This window comes from Drosophila navojoa, chromosome 2 (genome assembly GCF_054131105.1).
Source record: "Drosophila navojoa isolate 15081-1374.11 chromosome 2, UAZ_NAV_1.0, whole genome shotgun sequence".
In the NCBI taxonomy this organism is placed as follows: Eukaryota; Metazoa; Arthropoda; class Insecta; order Diptera; family Drosophilidae; genus Drosophila; species Drosophila navojoa.
In genome coordinates, this window is record NC_142890.1 from 12,791,635 (window position 1) to 12,816,815 (window position 25,181).

General features: G+C 42.5%; 3 protein-coding genes across 3 annotated transcripts; all 3 read left to right on the forward strand.

Annotated features, from left to right (window-relative positions):
• The first annotated feature begins 433 nt into the window (after positions 1-433).
• LOC108658410 (uncharacterized) lies at positions 434-1,436 on the forward strand. Its single transcript, XM_018111083.3, has 2 exons — positions 434-599; positions 652-1,436. Exons 1-2 carry the CDS (start codon positions 522-524, stop codon positions 1,378-1,380), a joined length of 807 nt encoding a protein of 268 aa, XP_017966572.2. The 5' UTR covers positions 434-521; the 3' UTR covers positions 1,381-1,436.
• A 267-nt stretch (positions 1,437-1,703) lies between these two features.
• LOC115563753 (uncharacterized) lies at positions 1,704-2,753 on the forward strand. Its single transcript, XM_030387216.2, has one exon. The coding sequence runs from the start codon at positions 1,729-1,731 to the stop codon at positions 2,524-2,526; it is 798 nt and encodes a 265-aa protein (XP_030243076.1). The 5' UTR covers positions 1,704-1,728; the 3' UTR covers positions 2,527-2,753.
• A 99-nt stretch (positions 2,754-2,852) lies between these two features.
• On the forward strand, positions 2,853-12,469 carry MetRS-m (Methionyl-tRNA synthetase, mitochondrial). Its single transcript, XM_030387207.2, has 6 exons — positions 2,853-3,063; positions 3,131-3,411; positions 3,470-3,892; positions 3,960-4,224; positions 11,516-11,713; positions 11,915-12,469. Exons 1-6 carry the CDS (start codon positions 2,970-2,972, stop codon positions 12,403-12,405), a joined length of 1,752 nt encoding a protein of 583 aa, XP_030243067.2. The 5' UTR covers positions 2,853-2,969; the 3' UTR covers positions 12,406-12,469.
• The last annotated feature ends 12,712 nt before the right edge of the window (positions 12,470-25,181 follow it).

Here is a 25,181-nt window from a genome sequence, read left to right on the forward strand (position 1 = left end):
ACCTGCCTCGGAAAGACGGTGTTGAGGTAAATCGTTCTTGAACAAGTCTAAGGTATAACCTGATTAAACAGTAAAATATTTGAATAATGTTACCAATCCCATGGGTGTATTTTTTTGTAAGACCGATCAGCTATGGCTTAATCCAAAGATCAAAGATCAGTGATTTAAACTAAGAAAAGATAGAGTGGTATATAATAATATCTTGTATATTATTTTATATACATATGTATATATTTATATATGTATTTCTTCACAGAGACAGAGATAAGATAAGATAGATTGATTCACTATAATCACTACTGATCTATATTTATCCTCTATAAGGTTACCGTGCTTCTGTCTGCGTTCATACATGTGTGTGTGTGTGGCTCAGAATGATAGGAATATCAGCTGCTTTCAGGGTTCAGTTTAACCTCTAGTCGAGCACTCTTGACTAGAATACATCTACATGATTTTTTCTCTACAAAAGTTTTAGTCGTCAAAGTTGAAATCGAAACAATGTACTTCAAAGGGCTGGCACAATGCACTATATATATGTATTACTGGTCCTAAACTTCAGCTGTTTATCCCAGAGCTATAAGATCGGAGCGCTCGATAAGGTCAGTAGAATGTCATTGGGCTAGTTAGCTAGAATTTAACGTGGGCTGCCAGGCCTACAGCAAACGTAGCCTCGATGTATATCCGGACACGGTGAAGCTGGAGGATTCGGGTGCTCCGAAAGACGCTGGCGGCGGGACGGGCCAGGAGTGTGAAACCAAGACTTGCTCTGGGGCTCTTTCCATTGGGGTGTCCGACCCGAAAACCAAAGCCACGAATATTGCGCAGAAGGCGGCGCAGGAGGCGAAGGCGGCGAATGATGCACAGGTGGCCGCGGCAGAGGCAGCTGCGTCACAGGTGAAAATCCAGCTGGCCGAGAAGGCGCTACAGTCGGCGCGCGCGGCCGAGGCAGCTCTGGCGGGCAAGCAACAAATCATGGAGCAACTGGAGGCGGAGCATCGCGAGGCCGAGGCGGTCGTTCAGGACGTAAGTAACTCCCTACAGAATACACAGGCGAACGCCGCAGCGGCCAACGATGCGGCCAACGAGGCGAAGAACCAACTGGGAAAGCTAAAGCAGCTGGTGCAGGCATCCATTGCGAATCTGGCCAACATCGAGAACGTGTCGGGCGGCGCTCAGCAGGAGTTGGCCGAGAAGACGCAGCTGCTGGAAGCGGCCAAGAATCGAGTGGACAGCCTATTGCGTCAGTTGAACTTGGCCAAGCAGGACTACGATAAGACCAAGAAGGCGGCCTACAAGGCAGCCTGCTCGGCGGTCGAGGCCAAGCAGAAGGCGCAGAGGAATCGACGTAGAGCCGCAGATCCAAAGTCATCTTCCCCTTGACCATTCATCTTTATCTTTATCTATTGTATATTTTTTATCAGCAGACGAGGACGAGAACAGGGAAATATTGATTTCAATAAAATTCGATTTTATAAACAAAATAATTGATAACAGAATATCATTTGATAAGGGGCATCAATGGCATCACTGCTTGCGGTAATTTGCGAATATCGTAAATTGCGATACGATATAAAATACGAATACAATGCACGTTAACATCGAATCATCTTTGATACCTAGGCTGGATTTGGAATATTTTGATTTCTCTTGCTGTGCAAACATAGTCAGTGTAGTGGCATGTGTCCGATTGAGTTTGACTGGCATTAAGGCTGAGAAATTGTAGAGAAAATGTTATGTAAGACCGTGTTGCTGTTGCTGCTTATTTTGCTGCAGGCGATACCGCGGCTGGACAGCTACAGCTATGACGAGCCTGGAAAGCGGGAAGAGCGAGCTCTCGGCGAACCGGATACGGGCGGGTGCTCGGATGATGGCTGCAACAAGAAGACCGCCAGTATGTTAGACAAAAGTGATCCCAAGACAAAGGCGTCGAATATTGCCCAGAAGGCGGCGCAGGAGGCGAGAGCCGCCAGCGATGCGCAAATGGCCGCAGCCGAGGCAGCTGCCACACAGGTCAAGCAGGAGTTGGCCGATCGGGCGGCGCAGTCGGCGCGTGCCGCCGAGGCCGCGTTGGCTGGCAAGCAACAGATTGTGGAGCAACTGCAGCAGGAAATGACCGAAGCGGATGCCGTGGTGGCGGACATTACCACATCACTGCAGACCACACAGGCGAATGCCAACACCGCCTCACAAGTTGTCGCCGAGTCGCAAGCCCAGCTCAATCAGCTGAAGCGCTTGGTCGCCGCCTTCACATCAAATCTGGCCAATATAGAGAATGTGGCTAATGGTGCGCAGCAGGAGCTGGCAGAGAAAACTCAACTCCTGGAGGCGGCCAAGAACCGCGTGGAGAGCCTCAGTCGCCAGCTCAACGAAGCCAAGCAGGACTATGAGAAGACAAAGAATGCAGCATATAAAGCAGCCTGTGCAGCAGTCGAGGCCAAGCAGAAGGCTGCCAGAAATCGTCGGATGGTTACTCGTTGGCATCAGGCAAAGGAATCAATGAAATCTGGTTCTGCCATCAAGAAGTAGTGATTGCAATTGATCTCTTTATAAGCTACTAAATTTTGTTAGCTTCAGTTGATATTTATAGTCCAGTTATTACGTTTTTGTCAGTGATTTGGAAATAATTTCCGCAATGTTTGAATTCCTTTAAGCCGTTACATAATTAAAATTTGGTGTTGCGTTTCCCATTAGGGATTTATGTATGTTCAAAAATAAATTTCCCCAATGCTCAGTTATTGGCAGCACTGTCAAAAGTTGCAATCACGTTTTAACAGTTCTGGTTACAGAATGTATTAAGTAAGAATGGTCTACCTGTTATTAACAGCTGATGCTCGCTGTTATTCACAACAATTCATCAGCTGTTAAAGCGATGGGCAGCACTGCCAAACAGCTGGACCCAGCAAAAGAAGCCGGCAAATTGTTATTTTAGTTTATTTATAAAGTGCAAAAGTTTATACACTTGCATTAAAATGTTATTTAGTAAAATAAGGCACCTGCAACTTCTTGGAGTCCGTTACAGAAGCTCCCACTACGTTACAACGCCAATATTCTACGTTAATGCAGGTACGCGTATGGCGCGTGCATATTGAATAACAGTTTGAGTGTAATCAGCCCGAATTCCTTTGAGCAGCTCCACACATTGGCCATCTCTACTCAGCGGTCATAGCGGATGCCCATTGCCGGTACCAGCGACTGCGTTATCCGGACACTGAAGTGCGCCTCTGCACCGGCACGGATGAGCATGGCACAAAGATTCAACAGGCGGCAGCGGCGCACGAGGTGCCTGTGGGGCAGTACTGCGATGAGATTTCCGCGCTCTATCGCGGAGTGTTTAAGGAGGCACGGATAGAATACGATGATTTCATCCGCACCACCGAACAGCGACACAAATCGGCGGTATCCGATTTCTGGGTGAGTTTGTCCAGTTGCTAATTGCTGATCCACATTAACAATCTTACATCATCCACAGCACAGACTGCAATCGCGTGGCCATATCTACTCGGCGGCATACAGCGGCTGGTACTGCGTATCTGATGAGACCTTTCTGACTGACTCGCAGCTGCGCTTGGACGAAGCAAGTGGCGCACGCTATTCCTTAGAGTCTGGCCATCCCGTCGAGTGGACTGAGGAAACGAACTACATGTTTCGTTTGTCCCAGTTTCAGGATGACGTGCGCCACTGGGTAAAGCAGGAAGCACGCATTCGCCCCGTCAAATTTGAAAAGATTTTGCTCGATACGCTAAGCGAACCGCTGCCCGATGTGTCCATCTCCCGGCCAGCGAATCGTGTGCATTGGGCTATACCCGTGCCGAATGACGAGACGCAAACGGTCTACGTTTGGCTGGATGCCCTGATTAACTATCTCAGCTCCCTGGGCTATCCCAATGAACAGGTGAGCGCAATTATATCAGAGAATCTTGGACTTATTGCTGACTAGATCTTATCTTTCGACTTTGTAGTATCTGGCTCATTGGCCGCCGGCGCAGCAGGTCATTGGCAAGGACATACTGAAATTCCACGGCGTCTATTGGCCCGCCTTTCTGTTGGCTGCCGGCCTGGAGCCGCCGCGCCAGCTGCATGTGCACTCTCACTGGACCGTCGATGGCCAGAAGATGTCCAAGAGCAAGCACAATGTCGTCGATCCCGTCGAGGCAGCCAAGCAGTATACGATGGAGGGCTTGCGCTACTTTCTGCTGCGCGAGGGCGTGGCGCACAGCGATGGCAGTAAGTGATTCCACCCAACTTCCGACCCCTGTGGCTGCTGCAGTCTCTGCAATCTATCAAAATGACCAAAAGCCAACCGCGGTTACTTCCAGAGTTTACTTTCCCCCTCAGCGGAGCCCCTACACTTCTGTGCATGCAAATATGTCTGCCTCGTCAGTGATGCTGATTTCGTTAGTTTTGCTTGTACCTTAGCTGAATTTGCATTTCAATTTTATAGCAAGAAGCGGAAAAAACTTTTCGTCTGCTGCTTCTGCTGCTGCTGTTGCTGCCAAACCGACTTTTGTTTATTTGCTGGCAAAGTTTTTGTATCTTGAACCTTGGCTCAGGATTTGCTCATTTGCATAAGAGCACCGCTGGCTAATTCCTAAGGCTGCCTCCCACTCGAGCTTGTGGCTGGCTGTCGAAAGTTGAGGGCAAGTTTCTGTTGGATATGATTAGTTTGTCATTTGCTCCACCAGCTCCTGCTCCTGCTCCGCCTTCTCCTCCACCTTCGCCGCACTTTAATATTTTCTCTTCGCTCGGCCGTAAAATTCATTCCCGGCACAATGGTTGGCGAAATGATTTAATGCTGGGCCGAGCATCTTCAGTCCATTGTGCGCTGAGCAGGTGAGCAGCTCATGCATGCAGCTCATGCATGCCCACCGTGCAGCACCAGTTTCACATAGGGATAAACTAATTTCAATTGTTTTGCTACCAACAAGAGGCTGTTGGACACGGCCTGAGCCGTGTCAGAGACATGCACAAATTTTGCTAAAGCAATTAACACGGCTCGACACACAGCCAGAAGTCATCAAAATCACTTTGAGTGCTGGCGTTATTGTTATTGTTGTTTGTTGTTGTTGTTGTTGTTGCTGCTGCGGCTACAGCGTGTTTCTGCTGTTGTTTGACACGCCCACTTTTGATGCGATTTGATTGATTCCATAACCTTTTCGGTATTCAATTTGCATAAATGGCCGCTGCCGAGTCTGAAGCTTAATGGCTTTTCGGCTGCTTTGTTTGCCTGGAATTTAAATTTAATTTCAATTTTCAATTATTGCCAACTTTGCCTTTCCGTTGTGCTCGCCTGGGCCACGCCCACACCTGCCTTTATTCAATTTGCCTCTACAGTTTATGGCTGATGAATTTCTCTGTTGGCTGTCGGGCAGCTCGACTCTGTTTGGCTCTCGGTTATATGTATGTATATATATAGATTTTTTTTTTTTTGTTTGGCCTGTTGCCTTGCGGCTAATTTAATTGCATTTTTATTGCATTTTGAGCGCTTCGCGTTAATATTGCGCTCATTCAGAAGAAAAGCAGCAAATTTGCAGCGCTCTGCATGTTGAATTCAATTAGGCGTGCTTTTCCTTTATAACTTGTTCGATATTGGCTCTGCGATTTGAAATCAGATTTGCTGCAGGTCGAGCCCACAGTCGCCAAGGATTGCATAATGCGGCGTATACTCAATACGGGGCCGTGGGGCGAACATTTCCGCCTCTCCCTCAATGTGCATTTGAATAAGTTTTTGGATTGCGTTCGTTTATTCCCGGTGGCGCTGATTGGCGACATCCGCCTCCATCAGCTAACAGCATTTGTGGGTAGTTTTTATGACGAGCACAAGCGTCAACAGCGGCGCAATCATCGTTCGCATCGGAGGCCACATCATTAAGTGCACAACTTTTCATTACCAACAATTTAATTTTGAAATTCTGCCACTGCGGTCGCTGCATCGGTGCCGCCGGCCCACCTCCGCCTCAGCCTTGAGATAGAGAGAGAAAGAGCTGTCCGTCTCCTGCTGCGACACTGGAACTGCATTTGGCGAAAGTGTCCGGGTGACTGCTGACGGAATGCCTCAGAGCATCGCCCCCGTCAAGTTTTATGGACATGAGAAAACACGCGCAAATAAATATATAAAAACAGCAAAAGAAAAGGAAAAACGCTCAACTGGCAGAGCACCCCCCAAAGGCGTCGTTCGGCTTAAATATCAAGCACTTGCTCAACTATCTGCGGACTGAAGCACTTGTCTGCATTAAATTACACCCAACTCCATGGGAATTGCCCCGCAATGGCCTCTAAATAAATATTATGTGTGCTCAATGTCAGTTATCACGTTGTGCTGCTGTCGCTCAACTAAGACTCGGATCACAACTTTATAAAGTATTGCTCAGGATGGCAATGCAATGTCTTTGATTGCTATTTTTAATTGGATTGAGCAATGTTATTTATTTTGTTTTTGTTTATTATTTTTATATTATTTTATATTATTAATTTCTAATTCATTTATTTATTTTTATTATTTGTCCTAACTTTTAGACAACCTAAACTGAACATAAATGAATTAATATAAATTTTTGCTAAGGAAGAGCAAGGAGATATAGGTGGTAATTAAAAGACAGTTCTATGGATATATTTTTATTTATTTTAGGTCGATACCCAGTCAAGTATTAATGTAATCCCAGTCTCAGTGGAATGACAGTACTTAGACTCCCAACTAAGCCTAGATTGGGGTAACAATTAAGCCCCATTTTTTTTGTCACCTCCTGAATTTTTTCTCTAGAACTTGGTACACTGGGGTTTTTCTAAATATATATACATATTTCGAAATATTTTTCTGCGACAGTGAATAGGAAATACATGATGATTTTCGATGATAGATAGATTCTTGTTTTGTTTTTAGGCACTGTAGAAATTTGATAATCCTAGAATCATAGTTTAAAGAGTCAATTGATTGATGTACCTAAATTTTCATAACTTTGAATACGCCGTCGTATAGGCACTGGGCACAGGGCACTGTTATTACCATGAAAATGAAGCAGCCGTATAAAAAAAAGCTGTCGAAAAAGTTGAAAAAAACTGCAATGCCATAAAGATTTATGTAAATATTGATAAATATTGATATTTATTGATCCACTCCCATGCGACTGAGCCCAACGAAGGCGTGAGACTGCGTCGCTTTAGGTGCTTTTAAATTCGGCAATGGGCGTTATATAAAAGCGTTCAAATAGTTGACGTTGACGCTCATCAGGCTGGCATTTCTCCGCCCCGGGGCCACCCGAAATTCCAGAGGGTGTGGCTGCAAGTCTGACAGCGATGTAATTTGCAAAAAATGGCTCACACATATATAGACAGAGAGCGGGATTACGGCCGGGATAGTCAGTTGCCCGAAGGAGTAGCAGCAAAAAAAAAAAGGGCCAAAAGCTTTGTAGGTGACAGGAAAAAACATGCGACAAGTCATTTAAGCAATTTCCAGTGCCTGAAGTCGGCCAAAAATACAAAAACAAAGAACGCGAACGGTATGGAAGTTTTTGTTGTTTTTTTTTTGTGCTATGGGCAACAAATGGCACAACATTTGTCTATGGGCCAGCGACCCCCATCTAGTACGGCAGTCACGTGCTCCTTTGTGCAACATGTGCAAAACTTTGGCGAAATTACGGATGTTATGGCGGCGACTGCTGCTCCCACTCCCGCTGCTGCTGCTGCTGCTGCACCTGGCATTGCATGTGCCCCGTGGGCTGTAACGCGCCTCATGTCGCAGGAGTCGGCGCTGTTGTTGCTGCCGCACACGTAAGCAGTTAAAAGCAACACGGCCCGGCCGGCAGACAGAGTTGGTTGGATTGCGATTACGATAGTGATTGCGAGTGCGAGTGCGATTGCATCTGCGATTGGGATGGCAAAACATTGCTGTGGGCCACGTGTTGCGGGCTCGCCCCTCCGTGCATCAAAAACTAACCCGCGTCGGCATAATTGCTACCCAAATGGCTGTGAAGTGGGCCAGCCAATGTTTGAGTACATTTCGCAATTTCTCTTTCCAGCTGCGATCGATTCAAGCCGAACGTAACTTGCAGTCAGCAATGCCCTGGCCCTCACAATGCAATGCATAGAAAATCAAATGCTGCTCAACTGAAAACTAAATTCAATTCAATTCAACACTCGTTTAAGCAAATTGAATGAATTTCCAATGCTCATCAATCACATGGGTATACCAGACTACATTATACAGTGGTGCAGTGCTGCATGTGAGTGTATGTGTGCCTGCGAATTGAACATGCAGCAAAGAAGACCATTCTTAGAGGAGAACTAAAGCTAAGCTGGAAGGAATTGACTCGAAAGAGAGAAAAAGAAGAAAAAAGAGTTAAGAAAAGAATCGACAGTAAAACCGAAAGAGAGAATGAAAGAGAGACAGACGAGAGAGAGATAGAGAAAGAACATCATAGCAAAAGAAAACAGAAACCAGAAGACCAGAAGAAACACTGAGGTAGAGAATTACGAGAGATTACGAGAGAGAAACTGATGCATGTATGGATTATACTTGTTATACTGCAATGAATCAGCCTTGGGATTTTGAAAACTCGACTCCACACAGGGTGTTGCGAGAGTCATGCGATTGGCTGGCCGAAATATTCATTTGTTCGTCAAGCAGAGCCATGTTGCATACGTGTGTAGGTATTGTATTTAAGCATGTGACTGCACGCCCGTGTGCTTTGGCATTCAAATTCAGTGGGTTGCCAACTTGACTTTGGAGCAGAGTTCGGCGGCAGCAAAAAGTTGAGCAGGCAGCGACAATACAATTGCATTAATGATGTGGGGCGCCCAGAAGCAGGCAACACTTTTGGTCGCCGCAGCTGCTTGGCCAAAAAAATGAGGGGGGAGGGCGGAGTAAGAAACTCTGGTCGCTGTCAAACCTCAGGTTACAGAGAGCGAAATACCCCCAGCAAGAGCCCCACTCACTCACACACATTTACACTCTCGTTAGTGTAGGTGTAATGCGCATGCATATGCATTTGCTGTATTTTGTGTTTGTTTTTGTTTTCGGAACACACGACAGCTGCTCAACTACCGGAGCTGGGCTCAAGTTCTCGACATGGAAATGCAATTCCCTGCACTGTAAAACCACAGCGAGTTTTATGCATACTTGAATAACAAGTAGTATTTGTGTGTGTTGCTGTACAGGAGCTTAGAATTTGAATTTTTGAATGTGAATGCGAATGCGAATGCGAATTTGAGTGCGCTGCACGCAGTTACCGGGCTGCAGTGACTCAATGATTTCCTATGGCTACAACTAATTAGCAACGAAATCTGTTTATATTAGAGAAGCCAACGTCAATCAATTGTCCCAATAGCTGGCCGTATGCCAGGTGCAATTTATGCATCAGCCACGGCCAATGCGGCAAACTTTTAATTACCTATAACAACAGTCGCAACTGGCAGCAACATGGACTGGCAACATGGACGGGCAACTGCAATGCATTGTTGGCCAAAATTATGCAATGGCCAACTTTGATTGGCGGCCATTGTTCGGGCCGTGCGGCGACCTGCGGATGCGCCTGTCGCATGCAAATCAAATTTCATGTATTTTAATAAACGCTGCATGCGAAATTCCGATATTCGCCCGTGCGAATCGGATGCCTTCGCCCAGATAATGATGTCGGCCATTATTAGCGACGCTAATTGGGAATGAAATGTAACTAATATTGTCGCGCTCAGTAAACAGTTGGGCAGGTAAATAAACCCAGCTCAGTGCCAATTGTTATCCATTTACTTATTTAGTGTTGGCCAGTTGAGCGGGCTCAGTGCTGCTAATCTATTGAACGGGCATCGCAATACCACAATGAATCCGAATGGCACACAGCATTGTCCATTATGTTGGGCAAACGCACGTAAGCGACTCCATTAGCTGGCATATTTGCAGCCAGTAAAATGATTGAACTTTTTCTGGCTTTCATTCATTAGGTGTGAAGTATTGCATGTGGCAATGCTTCGAGACTGCGCTTCAATTTCGGTTGCCTCGGTCCAATATATGAATTATTATTCCGGCAACAGCGTATCGAATGTTGGCACCGAATCAACTTTTTTGGGTCTTCATTAATACAGGTTGCCATGGCTGCCACGTTTTTAATACTTTTTGCCAATCTGCGCCTGGATGTTGGCTTAAGCTTTAAATTGCGCCACAACTGAGTTGATTTTTCTGCAATATTTTTAAATGTTTTGTTGTAAAGTAAAGAGCTGCTGAAAAAAATTTAGAGCAAAGGACGTCAGTCTTGCTTAATTAAGCGAAATTAGTATAAATGAATAGAAAAACTAAATGATTTCTGGCAAACTATTAGTCTCTCTCTCTACTCTATGGCCAATACATAATTAGTAGATACTTTTATTTTTTATAATTATATTTTATATTCATAGTATTGTGATATTTTTGGTGCACAAATGTTAAAGTATAACAAAAGAACCCTCTTGGTATATGAATACATTTGTATATATATCTAAATATATGTGTACATATATAATCTATATAGAGTAGATAATGATCTTTTAACTTGCATTCAAATCATTTTAGGATCGTCATTATATATTGAATCTATTTAGAGTATATATCGGGGTTTCAACTTCTTGCCATCTGTATCATATATTGGATCTATATCGAGTATATATGAATTTCTTAACTTATCGTCATCTGTACTATATATAAAGTTACTTTTTTTATATCTATATTGTATGTTTATATGTAATTTATATATATGTAGAGTAGATCTTTTAACTTGCATACGAATCACTAAAATATCGTCATCTTTACTATATATTAATTCTATATAGAGTAGATATTGATCTTTGAACATGTATACAAATCACTTCAGGTCTATCATTTATACAATATATTGAATCTATATCAAGTAAATTAAAGTTACGTAGTTAAGTCAAGGTTCATCATCTATACTATAAACATTCAATCTATATTGTGCATATTGCAAAAGTTAAAGTTGCATACAAATCACTTCAGGGTCGTCATCCGTCGCAGCCTCATTTATAAATTGAGCCAGCATCATTTAGCATCGAGCAGCAGGGCCAAATTGATGTACAAATTGTAGAGAATCCTTTGCATCGCTGAGCAACTTAAACATTTGCAGCAGATTTGAAAAATGCGTTATTTCGAGCTGAACTGGATTGGATTTGTGGCAACAGTTTACTTTGGCATTTGCATGCTGCAGCTGTGTGTGCGGCCCTCGCTTCGCTTAGTGATTCGCATGCATATTTATTTGCCTTGTCGTATTTGCTTTAACATGAGTTTATCGGCCGAACAGCCTTTTGGACGTGGCCCAGCAGCACATTATTCAGTTTTGGCATTTGTTGTTGCTATAATCGCCCTAATGGACAACGAGGCCATGCTGCAGGCAGTTAAGAGCCAAATGGTTGGCCATTGGAGCTTGGCTGGCCGTCGATGGGGGGAACATCAATCAGGCGTCCAGTTTAATTGCGGCATGGGTGGAGCCTTTTAGGTGAATATTTTGCTGACGCTGCTAAATCGCTTAAACCTTTGCAGATTTCAGTCACGTGAAGGCGCTGCGCATTTTAAACTCGGAGCTGGCTGATACTTTGGGCAATCTGCTGTCGCGCGCCTGTGCCAAGTCGCTGAACCCGCATCAAATGTATCCGGAGCCGCATGTGGAGCACTTGTCACAGCTGCTGCAGCACTTGGATGCTGGCAAGCGGCTGCAGGAGGCGCTGTTCCATCTGGCTGGTAAGTCGGCGTGTTTGTCATTTTAATATTTAAGCAGCCGCTGCGAAGTGGCTGAGTGAAGCTAAGTTTGTTGCCTGTGTGTCGCTGGCAAGCGCATTTCCGGCAAAATACATAGCTGTGGGCGAAGTGCACTCGAGAGTGCGGCCAGCCAGAAAGCAGCCAAGTAATGCCCTCCATTTTCATTCCCATTTGCATTCGCAGGGCGCTGCGAGCAGCACTACGAAGGCAATCACTTCCACTTGGTGGCGGACACGGCCATCGCGGCACTCCATGCGGCTAACAATTTCTTTGAGTGCGCCAAGCCCTGGGAGCTGAAGGCGGGCGGCAGCTCGCCCAACGCACAACGCCTCCAGACAATCATCGCTATGACAATGGACGCGCTGCGGCTGTGCGGCATTGTGCTGCAGCCAATGATGCCGCAGCTGACCAGCCGCCTGCTCGATAAGCTGAACGTGCCCATAGCGCAGCGCAGCTGGCGGCATTTGGGCGAGAGCTTCGCCACTCCAGCCACTCCGGCCACTGCTGGCAACGGGCCCGAGAGCCATCAGCTGGACGAGCAGAGCAGTGCACTCTTATTCCAGCGCATTGTCGAGCAGCAGGATAAACCGACAGAGCAGCGCACCCAGTCTCCGGCGCCATCCAAGCGAAGTAAATCCAAAAGAGAACGAAAGTCATCAGCAACCATGTCCTGAGTTAGCCCGGCACGTAGCTGTAATAAACTGTAGCCCCGCTCGAGTGGTTCAACTCAACTCTTAACTCTCCACTGAATGTATTCATTTGGCTTCGTCGTGACATTTATGAATCGGGGCTTGTGGCGCGCGGCGTATGCTTAATCTAAATAGCCAGCCCAAGTGGCCACAAATCAAAGCCCGAGCGGCGCACAACTGAGCCCATTATTATTTGACTCCGAGCCGGGAACGGTCGAGGCTCCTGCTCGGGCCGACGCTCATTAAAATCCACTTAATTATGCGCCAAGAGCGGCACAGCGGCCTCCGATACTAGAATCTATCTTGTACTCACATTCCGGTCGCATATCAGCGGCATATTTTGTTATTTATTGCACATAATGGAGATTCGTTCAGGTGCTCGTGCTTTATTTATGGCCGGCGGGGCCGAGTGATAAAGCAGCTGCGTCTCCGCCTCTCAAGTACTTAATGATATAAGCTAGCTGGATAGATGCTGTGCAAGCAATTTGCCTCGTCACTGGGGCTTGTTACCTTACTTTCATTTGCCAATGCTGAGAGTGAAACCTAAGGCAAGTAATAAAGAGGTTTGAGCCAGCTGAGAAATAACGCCCACTCAGCGCAGTCAAAGGGCGTGAGATTGCCTGCAGGCAGCGACTGCAATAACGAGGCAACACGGCAACGAGCCAATGCTGATTAGGCTAAACGGGCAATAATCAAACGTTGCGTATACGCCGAGTTTAACGCGTCTGGGTGCAGCCTTGAAGTGCTGGCCTGTTGCAACAACGTGTTGGCAAACAAAAAGGCCCACTGCGTTTGCCAAGCTGCCCATAAGCGCCGTCAGCCAATTAATAAGACCAACGCGAAGCACAGGCTGCCGGATCCTGTGTCAGTCGGCCCTCGGCCGTGTGCAGCAGCTGAAGGGCTCTTGCAACTTTCAGATTTGTTTGCAACAACTTGCCGCACATTCGTGTCAACGCACATGAAGTGAGTCTAATTAGTGAAATAGATACAGGCTGTTTAACAACGTGTAAACCCTAACGCCCACAAACATGCAGATGAACACATACTTTTTTGCTTGCTTTAAATTCTTGCCTAGAGGTTTTTCATAACTGATTTCTAGCGACTGCATTTAGCAGAGTGGAAGGGCTTTACAGTTTCGTGTGCGCTATTCACGTCGATGTGGAACAAGATTGTAATTGTGGCTTTAAAGTTTCCATTGAAAATGTCGTAAGCTTGACATTTTTCTTGGGAAATCCAAGTTTTGATATATACGAAAATTAATTGTTGTGACGAAGAAACGTTTTAGTTTTGTAAATGTTCATTTAATATAATTTTTATAAATTTCTGTAAAAGAAACATGGGCTATTGTTAAGCTTTAGATGTCCTTGCTCCTTTTTATTAAGTATCCGCCTCGTAAATTATTTATATGTTTTTTATTATATTATATTTACTTGTATATATTTTTCACTATATCTCTATGTTAGCTTGATTAGGATTCCATCAACAAATCATACCGAAGTATATACTTAGCTTTTTACTCCATTCCCATATCCTTTAGCTTGAGCCTTGTGATGGAGTAATAGTCAGATTTTCGCTTCTCTGTCTATTTTTAAGTGCTTTTGCTTTGCAATAAATTGGAATGTGTGCGCGGCCAAGAGTAGGTATATAGGTTAGCAGGAGGCGCTGCGCCTATAAAGGTAATGCGGAATGTCCTGTCATATGTGTTGCCATGCGCCAGGCGAAACTGCTTTGCATGGCCTCTGCAATGCCCGGCATCCTGACAATTTTCCATTAGTTGGGCCATTCTGCTGTGCGTGGGCGTTGTACTAACGGTCGAGCTGAGTAAAATGATAATATTCCAGTTATTTTTGATGCACACCTCGTTGGCGAGAGGCGTCAGAGCGGTCAGAAAATGCCAAAGGCGGATGATAGGATACGGATGCGCGACTAGTTTCAAGTGATTGCGACCACTGCGAGAGCAGCAACAACATGCTTGACTTGCTGGTTTTGCATAATAAATTTAATTATAGCAACAGCCGGCAGCCTGGAAGCTTCCAGCTGCGGTCGTGGATGAAGTGGCGGCAGCAGCAGCGGGGCAGAGCCGCAGGACACCGTGCGGCGATGGTCTCCTGCCGTGGGTAATGCGTTTAGCGACTGCTCCGACATAATGCTGCTTAAGCTTGAGCAGAAGCGTTAAAGGTTCATTAGTGCTATTGCACTTTGATTAATTGGATATGCATACGCGGATGTTGCCGGATTGCTATCGCTTCCATTACCTTTGAGCGCGATGCATAATTTAATTGCGTCTTGGTCTTACGTGGCGTATGTGCGATACTACGAATTAAGCGCATTGGCCAGCTTAAATGTGCCTCGGGCTGGATGGAGTATTGCAACAATCGCAGATTGAGTTCGGCTGGAATCAGACATCAAAGCGCAAATTGATTTCGTTTCCTTTCACTCTTTAAGGCTGCTGCCAAAATGGCAACGGTATCCTTGAGCTTTTGTGTGCTGCATCCGCCTGCGAATGCCGAAAAAAAAAAAAACAAAACTAAAGGAACAAAAATGCACGTGCATCACTTGAATGAAGTGCGCACAGAAATCTGACAGAGTAGCTGCAGAACGGGCTGCTGATGCAAAATCAGAGCTGGCAGCAGCAACAGCAGCAGCAGCAGCAGCAGTAGATGCGAGACGGCGCTTGACTTATAGAACGTTGATTGCTTTGAGTTAAGTTGTCCGTTCGTTGCCTCCTTTAATATTCAAAAGTACATTTGTGCGCTCTGATTAAAAATCGTACAGCTTCCCGAGCACTTTAATTTCTGCTCCACTGTCAGCGATTAAAGCCACATTGTTGTTGCTCTTGTTTAGTTGCTGCTGCAGTTGCAGCTTGAGTTGCTCTGCCGTGGTATTCGTGGTGCCTCTGGGGCTCCTGGTGCCTTGCTTAGTCAGCACTATTCGGGGGCATTTGCGAGTGAGTGATGCGGCAAGTTGAGCAGCTGCATATGCTGCATGTGGCAAGTCATGACTGAAGTGCGCCTCAAGCACATCCGTTATGAACTGAGCTGAGCTACATGAATGATTCCTTATAGAAGCAGGCTACGAATCTTTGGTTTTATGAAAAATCCAAAACAAAAAGCCATCAGAGCATGCATTTTTAATTGAAACGAGCTTGGAAATTATAGAAAATAAACCGAGTTTGATGCTCAGCAAAGGTTTTATTTCACATTTCTTGTGGAACACTAATACTCAGAATTTCAAATTTTCATTATTTTTAGGCAAAGTTGGTATTTATACGACCAGAGTATAACTGTATTTAGGTATTTTAAAATTTTAAATTGAAAATGCAAACAGTTGTTTATTGAAATATTAGTGTTTGCTATATATGTATGTATTAAAAAATAGTTTCAAAAGCTCTTGCACACATGAAGTCGCACAGTTCAAAAGAGGATATTGGAAACAATATTAATTTATTTTATTTTCTATTAAACACTTTAATTGGCTGTTTGATAGACAAAGCAAATGTTTTGTGTAATATAATATTTGAAAAGGCATTTCAAATTTTAAAATTAGAGTGTGAAAATATAAAATCTAAATCAATTATTGCAGCATTATATTCATAATTATAGATATACATATGAACCACAAATTCAATTCAAAAGAAAAAAAAAAAACAAATCCTTCATATTTACTCTTTAAATCCAGGAGAAATTCAAGCACATGGAATGCACTTAAATTGAAAACAAAAATGGCGAAGGGTCATTGAGTCAATGTCATGTAATTTAATAAAGAAGCCAATTAAATATGTAAATAGAATAAAGCAAATTTGACTTTTAATTAGAAAAACTCGTTAATTAGTGCAGCATTTCTTTTATTTTTTTTTTTTTTGTCACAGAGGCTCGAGTGGGACTGGCGCAACAATAAATTCCGCAACATGGACGGCTTCAAGTATGCGCAAATGTCGGCATAAGCCGCCTTTTTGTTTGTGAACTATGTTAGCCAGTTGGAGGGCCAGCTGAATGGCACTTAACCGCGTGGTTGGCCTACTTAAAGCCGAATCGTCCACTGTCTAACTGTTTTGCCGCTTCACATAATTTGTAATTAAATTTCGCTCAAAAAATTCTACCAAAATCCTTAATCCTTTAGCATATACACACACACTGACACACACTCACACACACACACACATAGAACGTTCGCTGCAAACTATGTGAGTCATTATCCCTTTTAATGAATTTTTTCTGCTTGCCCGGCTTTTGGTTTTCATTTTATAGTGGGCAACAGTGGCAGCCGCACTTTGCCTTTGCCATTGGCTTTGCCGTTGCCGTTGCCGTTGCCGTTGCCGCTCCCTGTTGCCCATGTCCCGATCCGATCCCTGCCCGGCTGTGGGCCACTTGTCGTTGCAGCCGCTGCCAAAGTAAATATTTTACTATGCCACTATTTGAAGCATACTTTCAGGCTGTCGGCGCAGCTGGAGAGTAGACAGCAGCAATAACAACAGCAGGGCCAGCACTGCGGAAGCAACAGACTGGTAGCCATTTTATTTTATATATATATATATGTACACAGATACATAGATTTTTTGTAGGTCACCATGTCGTAGAACCTTTATTAACCTCACGCTGAACGGGTGTCTGTTGGCGTGTGTTGCTCGAGTATTGGTGTGTGGTCTGGTTGGCCCAAACACTAAACAAGGCTAAGTGTTGGCTCTCGTCGGGTGTGGTATCAGGCAGGTAATAGGTGTTATTGCTTGCTTACACAATTAGTTTAATCTCGTACGTCTTTAAAGGTGCGAAGCTTTAATTTCTCTTTTAATTTTATTTTGCTAAATATCATATTTTCGCTGACGAAGTGAGGTTAATCAATTTGTGCAGTAGGAATTTTTTTTCTGTTTGATTGCTTTCCAACTGGCATGGATAACTATGCAATAAATATGAGCTGCTAAAGCAGCAAGCACCCAGCGAAGGGAGCAGCCAGAATGCTATGCAAAATTGTAATGTAAAGCGTGGGCAAACAGCAGCTTGAGCTCAAGACGAGCGGGAGGACAAAGACAAAGGCGCCGACAGTCGACAAATGAGCGCAAGAAAATTAATTTCAACTGCAATATTCCTTACCCAGCTAGGTTTTTGGGTTGTGTGTGTGTGTGTAGGTGTGCAGTTGCTGTGTACTTGTGTAATGTCAAGGTTTGTCTTCTGCAATTACTTTCAGTACACAAAATATATGCACCGCAGCTGAGCTCAAATACACGTAAGTATATATGTATGTATATATATATGCTTATAATCAAATTGTTTAGATTGATTAACTAAGTAATGTATTTCTAATCAATACACAGGTAAGTATTGGAATTTTTTCTCATATAAGTTTGTATGATAATGATCTTACTAATTATCACTATTATCATTTCATTATTATATATTATATTATCATTAAAGTACTTATTAATATAAGAGTAACTATAAAAAATCCGAAAGCGACATGGAAAAAAATATATATATATATATAAAAATATATATAAAATCATTCATATGTAATGCATATAGATAAAATATTCGATATATTGTCAACCTATCAATGAACGTTAAAAAGGAAAGAGACTCTAATACAAGCCTTTATTTATATTTTTGTATTTTTCTCTATATCCAAATATCCAAATACCTAGTTTAAAATCAAAATTAAAAAAAAAATAAATATATAGAAACGTATCCATATATGTATTAGTGGTCTTAGCTATGCATCTGAAAAGTTATGTGTGAATTGCTATTGGCATTGATGCTCAAAAAGAAGCTGTGAGCTCTGTCGGGGAATGAATAATGTAGGCGTTCTGTCAAAGGCTGCATGCATGCATGCATTGGGTGAGACGGTAAACATATCCAGCTAAAGTACATATAGGCAGCTGTGAGAACATCCCTTGCCTTCCACCCTTGCCTGCAGCTACATATACGGCTGTGTGGGAGCACCTGGAGTCGGCGTATTAAGAGGTATTTGAGCAAGGATATCTCACATCGAGTCCTGTAGCCATGGCATTTGACATGAGTGAGGTTTGTCTGAAATGCGAAATGTCAGAGTCGTCGACCTTATAGGTGCGTTGCTGCAGTTACTAATTAATGCCGAACCACCTGGTGCCGGACTGCTTTCATATCAAAGAGCACAATGAAGCCAATTAAAAATGACAATGACATAAAGACAAAGCCTTAATACGTCTTTTGACAATAAATCCACTTGATTTCCTTTCGTACGGCGCAACAGGCGGACTTGAGTTGATGCGTAAGGCAACCAGAATAAAGGACTTGCCCTTCAACAGTTGGCGCTGAGCCGCTTTAAATGTCTTTTTATTTATTTTACTCTGTTTTGGGATCCGACAAATAAAAGAAGAACAACAACAGAAATTCATGCAACAGGCTTGAATTTGTAGCTACATTTCGAGACACCACTACATACAAATAAAACAACAAATAAAATAAAATAAAAATAAATTGCAAATCTGAGTGGGCGTAGTGAGCATAAATCTCATCAATCAAATGGAATTGGGCGCATAAAGTTATCGGCTCAGCTTGAAGCAGATAACTCAACTAAACACCCAGCTGCAAGTGCTTCGACTTCGGTGCTCAGGTTTCGACCCTTTTTGTTTTGGGACTATTTCGCTTTATTGTTGCAATCAGTTTAAGCGGCCCCCTCCCCAGCCGGGCCGCAGCCGGAATCGTATTGTAAAACAAGCTTTGGGCTTATATCTAAATTTTACATTTAACTTGTGTATTTTTATGCTATGCGAGCATTGGGGCAGCTTTGCGGCTGTTTTGTTTGATTCTCTTGTTTTTTCTCACTTCCATTAAATTTCCAGAGTCCATTCAGTGCAAATTGTATTCATAAAAACAAATGGTTTTACATTTTTGTTATGCTTTCTGAAGTCCCCTGTGGCCCTGAAACTACTAGTTGTAACAATATGCACTCCATAATTAAATATCGATTGAAATATTTATGCAATTTTTTTTGGTTTGTTTTGTTTTATTTTAAATGCGCTTGATTTGAAGTTCGATTGTGTGCTGGTAATGCATTTATGGGTATTTTTTTTTATTTTTAAATAACTTTATTTAACGTTTTAATATTTGCTTAGTAATAGGGGAAATAAAATTTATTGCAATTTTACTAAAAGTCTTGCATTAAAAATAAATATTATTATTGAATAAGAGATGAATATATTCAGCTTATAAAAATATATTTATAACAGCAGATTAATAATGGTTTCTGCTTTTTTCTTTTATCAGACTAAAATGAACTCTGCTAAATGCTTTTTAAATTGACGTTGATGTAGGATAGACTCTTTATATATATAAATTGTAAATTTGTAAATATATATATGTGTGTATAAAAGCGAAATAAATGCGAGTTCGCCAATTGAAAGGGCACTGAATGGGTTGTCAATAGCTAATTGAATTCTGGATTTGGCAAAACTCATTCATTGATAAATTTAGATTGCTTTGAAGCGAACGCAAAAATATGTAATAAATTCAAATGAATGAAATACATAATTTAGATATATATAATGAAATATAATGAATATGAGAAGAATATAATGAATATGATAAGAATGAATATAAGAGAGCTAACAATCATCTAGCTGGGAGACCTATATATATAGCCTACAATTGAGTTTGCACAAATTTATATAAATACATTAGCTTATCTAGGATCTCAAACTAATATTAGCTACTTTACTTATCTGTGCTTATACGGCATCATCAAAATGAGAATGTCAGATGTCTAAAATTTAATCTCGAGCTTCAACAAACATAATTGGGCCTCGCGTCCTTTGCGTTCAATTAAGTAAGTGAATTATTTATGAACACTCAGTTGGCTTTAAGAGTATTTAGCGCGGCGAGTACCCAGCAGTTGTTGGTTTACTTCGCTGAGTCGATTTGTGTCAATATTGTGTTGAGTGGGGCTGAGCTGGGCTGACGTTAATAGATTTTGATTATGGCCCAACAGGCTGCTGCTTGACATTTGTGTGTTGGGAAATTTCAAAAATGTTTAGCCAACGTCAATTGCAGTTTAGGCCGTGCCGAGTCGCTAATAATGGCTAGATTGTCGCCTGCCATCCGCCCATAGAGTCTTGGCAATAAAACGGCTAATGCCGTTTGGCAACCTTGCATAAGAAAACTTTTGGGGCTGTCGATATTTTGAAAAGTTGATACTAATTTAACTAAAGCACTTGAGGAACTAAAATTTCGAGTAATTAACGGCAACGTTTGTTGACGGCCTTCTTGATGGCTCTGTACTTTTATAGACTTGAACATTGAAATGTGCAGAAAGTTCAAAATTCGTTTGAATTATGCAGAAAGTTTATGCAAAGTTTTTACTAATCGATAAACGAGGTTAGGCGGGCCACGAACAATATGCTATATCAAGTATACGAAATGCTGGCTAAATGCCCCAAAGGATGTGGGTATGTGTGTGTGTGGATGTGTGTGCGACTGTCTGTGAAACAAAGCATGATTAATGATAACTGTGGCCAGCAATGTATATATCATTTCGGTTAGCAAATAACAAACATCAGAGCGAGCCATAGCCCGACGAACGACGAACGACCCGGAGCAACAGCCACAGCCGGAGTTGTAGCCAGAGCTAGAGAAATCAAGATAAATAACGTTTGAAATGTTGCTGTAGCAAAATTTGTTACACACTCGAGTGAAGCGCGCTGAGCGCAGACAGGGTACGATATGTTCTTATTCGCCTCCCCGTACCCCTGGCCACTATATAAATAAAATGGTACAGCACGCTCACCAGCCAGCAACAGCAACAGCAACAGCAACAGCAATAAGCAACCACAGCGACAACGAGCACATTTGCAACATTTATTGAGTCGTTGAACGAGTTGAATGAGTTTGGATTTTATTTTTAAACGCTCACTGGCTGAAGCAACGAAGGCAAGGACTAAACGAGCAAACGCTGTTTAAATATTGATTTCCGAGCAGCGACAAACACGCACTCATACACACACACGCACACACTCACACGCACGGCCAGACACACACAAACACGCAATCACAAATTGACACACACACACACGAGAATATTCAAATGCAGAAGCATTGAGGGCGACCACACAAATTGACAACAAGCACTGCAAAGAAAAGGCAAAAAAAACAAATATATACAAAAACTGGCAATTGAAAATTTGTTTTTAGCATACCCTGTATTGATGAACTGTGAACTATAAAGTGTATCAGTGTGTATAACTACTAATAGTTAGGTATATACAGTAAAATTACGAATGGAATTATCAACTGGCTATGCCTTGGACAGAGCAGTAAAGCAATGAGGGCAAAGTCTGCTGATAATAGAACTGGGAGTGTCTATGAGTGAGTGTCTAGCTGCTCAATCTCTGGCTGTATATATAGCATTACTGAAGAGCAACTTTCTAGTGCAAGTGAGTAAAACAAACTGAAATATGCCTCTGCCGTTGCAGCTCTGCTGTTGCAATGAGACGTGAGACATATTCAGTCATACGCATTGCTGGGTATCGGCCAGTTGAGCATGCTCTCTTGCTAAATAATGCAGAGGCGTGAATATTTGTTGAATTTTCCAGTTCTATGGGTAGTAGTATAAAAAATGAATAACATATGCATGCATGCAATCAATCGAGCTAAGTGCATTTAAATTGAAATAAAGAAATAATCTAATTTCTGCTGTGAATCATAATTATAAACGTTTATAATTCGTTTAACGAAACCGCGAGTGCTCGCAGTGCTGTGGGCCACGCTGCACTCGACACGACCAGAAAATGTTTATGCACTCTGCGGGGTCCTTGGGCTGGTTGCTGGTTTCTGGTTGCTGGTTGGCAAACTTGGAGTTGGTCAAAGCTAAGCACAAACACAACATAATGAAGCTCATTGAGCAAAGATGCCTGTGGCAATTAATGCTCGCCAGTTGATGTGCACTTAACGTGAGCATGTGGCCAACGCTGCTGGCCAGCTGGCCAGCTGGCCTTAAAGCCGATTGACTTAAAAGCGAAAAGCAATTGCAATGAAACTTTTAAGCACAACTGGCAAAGCTGATTGCATCCTTGCGCTGCCAGCGTAAATACTTGTGGTCATTATCTGTGCAACGAGAGAAGCAATTTACCAGCTGATAAAATATTTGCAACTTTAAACGCTACTGAGGGCAGCTTTGCCAGCAAACTGATTGCCAGTTGCAAAGGTGCAAAATCGATAAAGTGTAAGCCGCAGGAGTTTGCAAGTATGAAGGAGCGTTTCAATTTGTGCATAGGATGAGTCAGTCAGCTACATAGATAAAATACAGACGAAATTGTTTTCACGTGGGTGATAAAATATTGCCGCCAGGCGACTCGTAACCGAGCTGCCCTCAAGTGCTCATTGCAGTTTCCCAAAAGTTAAATGCACACACATTCCGCGTCTGTTCACTTCACAGATCAAAGCCATCTATTCGACACTGGTGCAAGCCTCAAATTGATGGCTAGTTTGCCGATCTGCCGTCTCATATGTGAAATTCGGCAAGAGCTCGCCTCGAACTTGAGCAGCTTATCTATGCAGGACTGGGACAGTCTATTTCAATAAGAACTCTCTTACATGCTCGAGGTGAATGCATTTAATGCCGAGTTATTTTTATGCACCAGCGAGCAAACATCAAATATTTACTCAGAAGTATTGCAAGAATTTTGAAGCCATTTAACCTTGCAAAATCAATTGGCATACCTACAAACACACACACACGGTGGCAGCTAAGGAAAACTACGCTTAAATTTTCTTCTCTTAAATTGTGTAAACGATTATCTGGTTTACAGTTTCCAATGGCTGCCATAGACACGCAATCAATCAAATGGCAGGCAAATATTTCACATACTAATTGTATTTACTTAAAATATGAATGTCTTGAGACCAGCATTTAAATCTCTCTAAGATCTAATCAAAAACAAAAGTGTTGGCAATTACTTAGAAGCATTTTAAGCTCCGAGTGACATTTATTTATTGACTGATTTTTTGTTCGAGTGTGAAATCATATTTATTGTGCTCTTGACAATAATCCGCTTAAAAACGTAAGCCTTTTTTGTTTCTTTATAAAAATACTGCCAGCTTTATAACACGGCGTAAGAGAACCCTGTGGGAAAATAATATGCAGCATATACTAAGAACTCGTATGTTGAGTTTAAATTAATAAAATCTGGTATGTTTAAACAATATACTTAATCAAGACTTAGGGAACTTCTGAATGATTTTTATTTTATGTTATTTTTTTAACTGAGAGTCTAAAAGACAGAGTTAGAGGAAAGTAGTTTATGTATGACAAATAATAAATTTTTATTATGAAATGTATAGAGAATATTGAATTTTTTTGTTATATATAAAATGAATATATCAAATTTTAATTGAAGATACAGGTTAAAAATATAAAATATTGTTTTCTAGGTTTACTCAAACTTTTCTTTTTATTCGTCAAAATTATTTTAAGTTGTATGTATTATTGACTGTGGCAGTCAAATACATTTGAGCTGTCAAAAAATACTCAAAAAGTACTTCTATTCAGCATTATTTTGAATATTCAACAGACAGTTGACTTTTGTATCTCTAAGCATTCTTGTCGAAAACGATAATATATGAAGGACTATACATACATATGTGCAGCTACAACGTCAGCTCTCTAGGCCAACGCATTGATTCTGATTTATCTACTAGCCACAGCGCACTACACTTAAGTTGAACGATGATTGATGTTTGGCGTCGGGCACATCAATCATGGAGTCTTGCGCTTCAGTGATAATTGATTGATTTGCCGTGGCCCGCACATTTGGGCAGCTTTAAGTTTGTACTCCAAGGCAACGCGTACGCGTTGTCCATGCATTGCTAATAGGTTTCTGAATCTCACTTGCAAAGCTTGTCTCTTGATTCTGTATGCGACGGCACTCGGTTGGCCAAGAGAGCCACGGCGAGCCACTTGCGATAGTTCAAAGTGCATAGGGCTGTGGCTGTCTGCAACCGAAATGTTGCTGCCAGCGGATGTGGTGCTGGCTGCTGGTGTCAGCGCTGCGGTGGTTTTGTGCTCAAGCAGAAAAATGCATTCACTTTGTCCACAACACACTTTCAGCCAGCCAGAAGCTCTCCAACTCTCCACAGTGGCTCCAAATTGGACGTGTACTTGGTATTTTCCTCACTGGCAAGACCTTTTGATGTTTTTTCTTTTTTCTTTTTCTCGTTTTTGTTTTCTGCCTGCTGCAGACTCGTAGACGCTGCTTAAAGCTATTTTAAAATGATTGGCTTTTATGTCAATATGGGTCTTACTTCTCTCTTGTTGCGGTGCTTTCGCCGTTTGTTTTCCTTGTGTTTTTCATTCGCATGAGTATCTCTTATATTTTCCATATTTTTTTACTGCCGTGTATCCTCTTACATCTCGAATTTTGAGTGCTTCAATAAAACACAATAAATATACAAATAATTTTCATTCGTTTTAGCTGCCATTTCGCCTGCGGACGAATGTCGCGGAATTCTTGTCGCATTTTAATAGCGCCCAAACATGTTGGCCCAAACCAATTGGCGTGGGGATGTTTTTCTGCTTAAATGGGGAAACTTTGCCGCAACTTTTAGTTCCGTCTGTCCGAGTGGGAGGCTAAGAGCATGCTGGTGTTCAGCTATTTCATTGAAACTCGGCATAAATATTAAAAATACATTTCGAGACCCGCCCTTGCCGTTGCGGCCGCCCCTCTCTATTCCGCCCCATAAGGTTCGAGAGCAGCCGGCGTTGGTAAAACGGTATGCCATAAATCTTCACTCGCACAT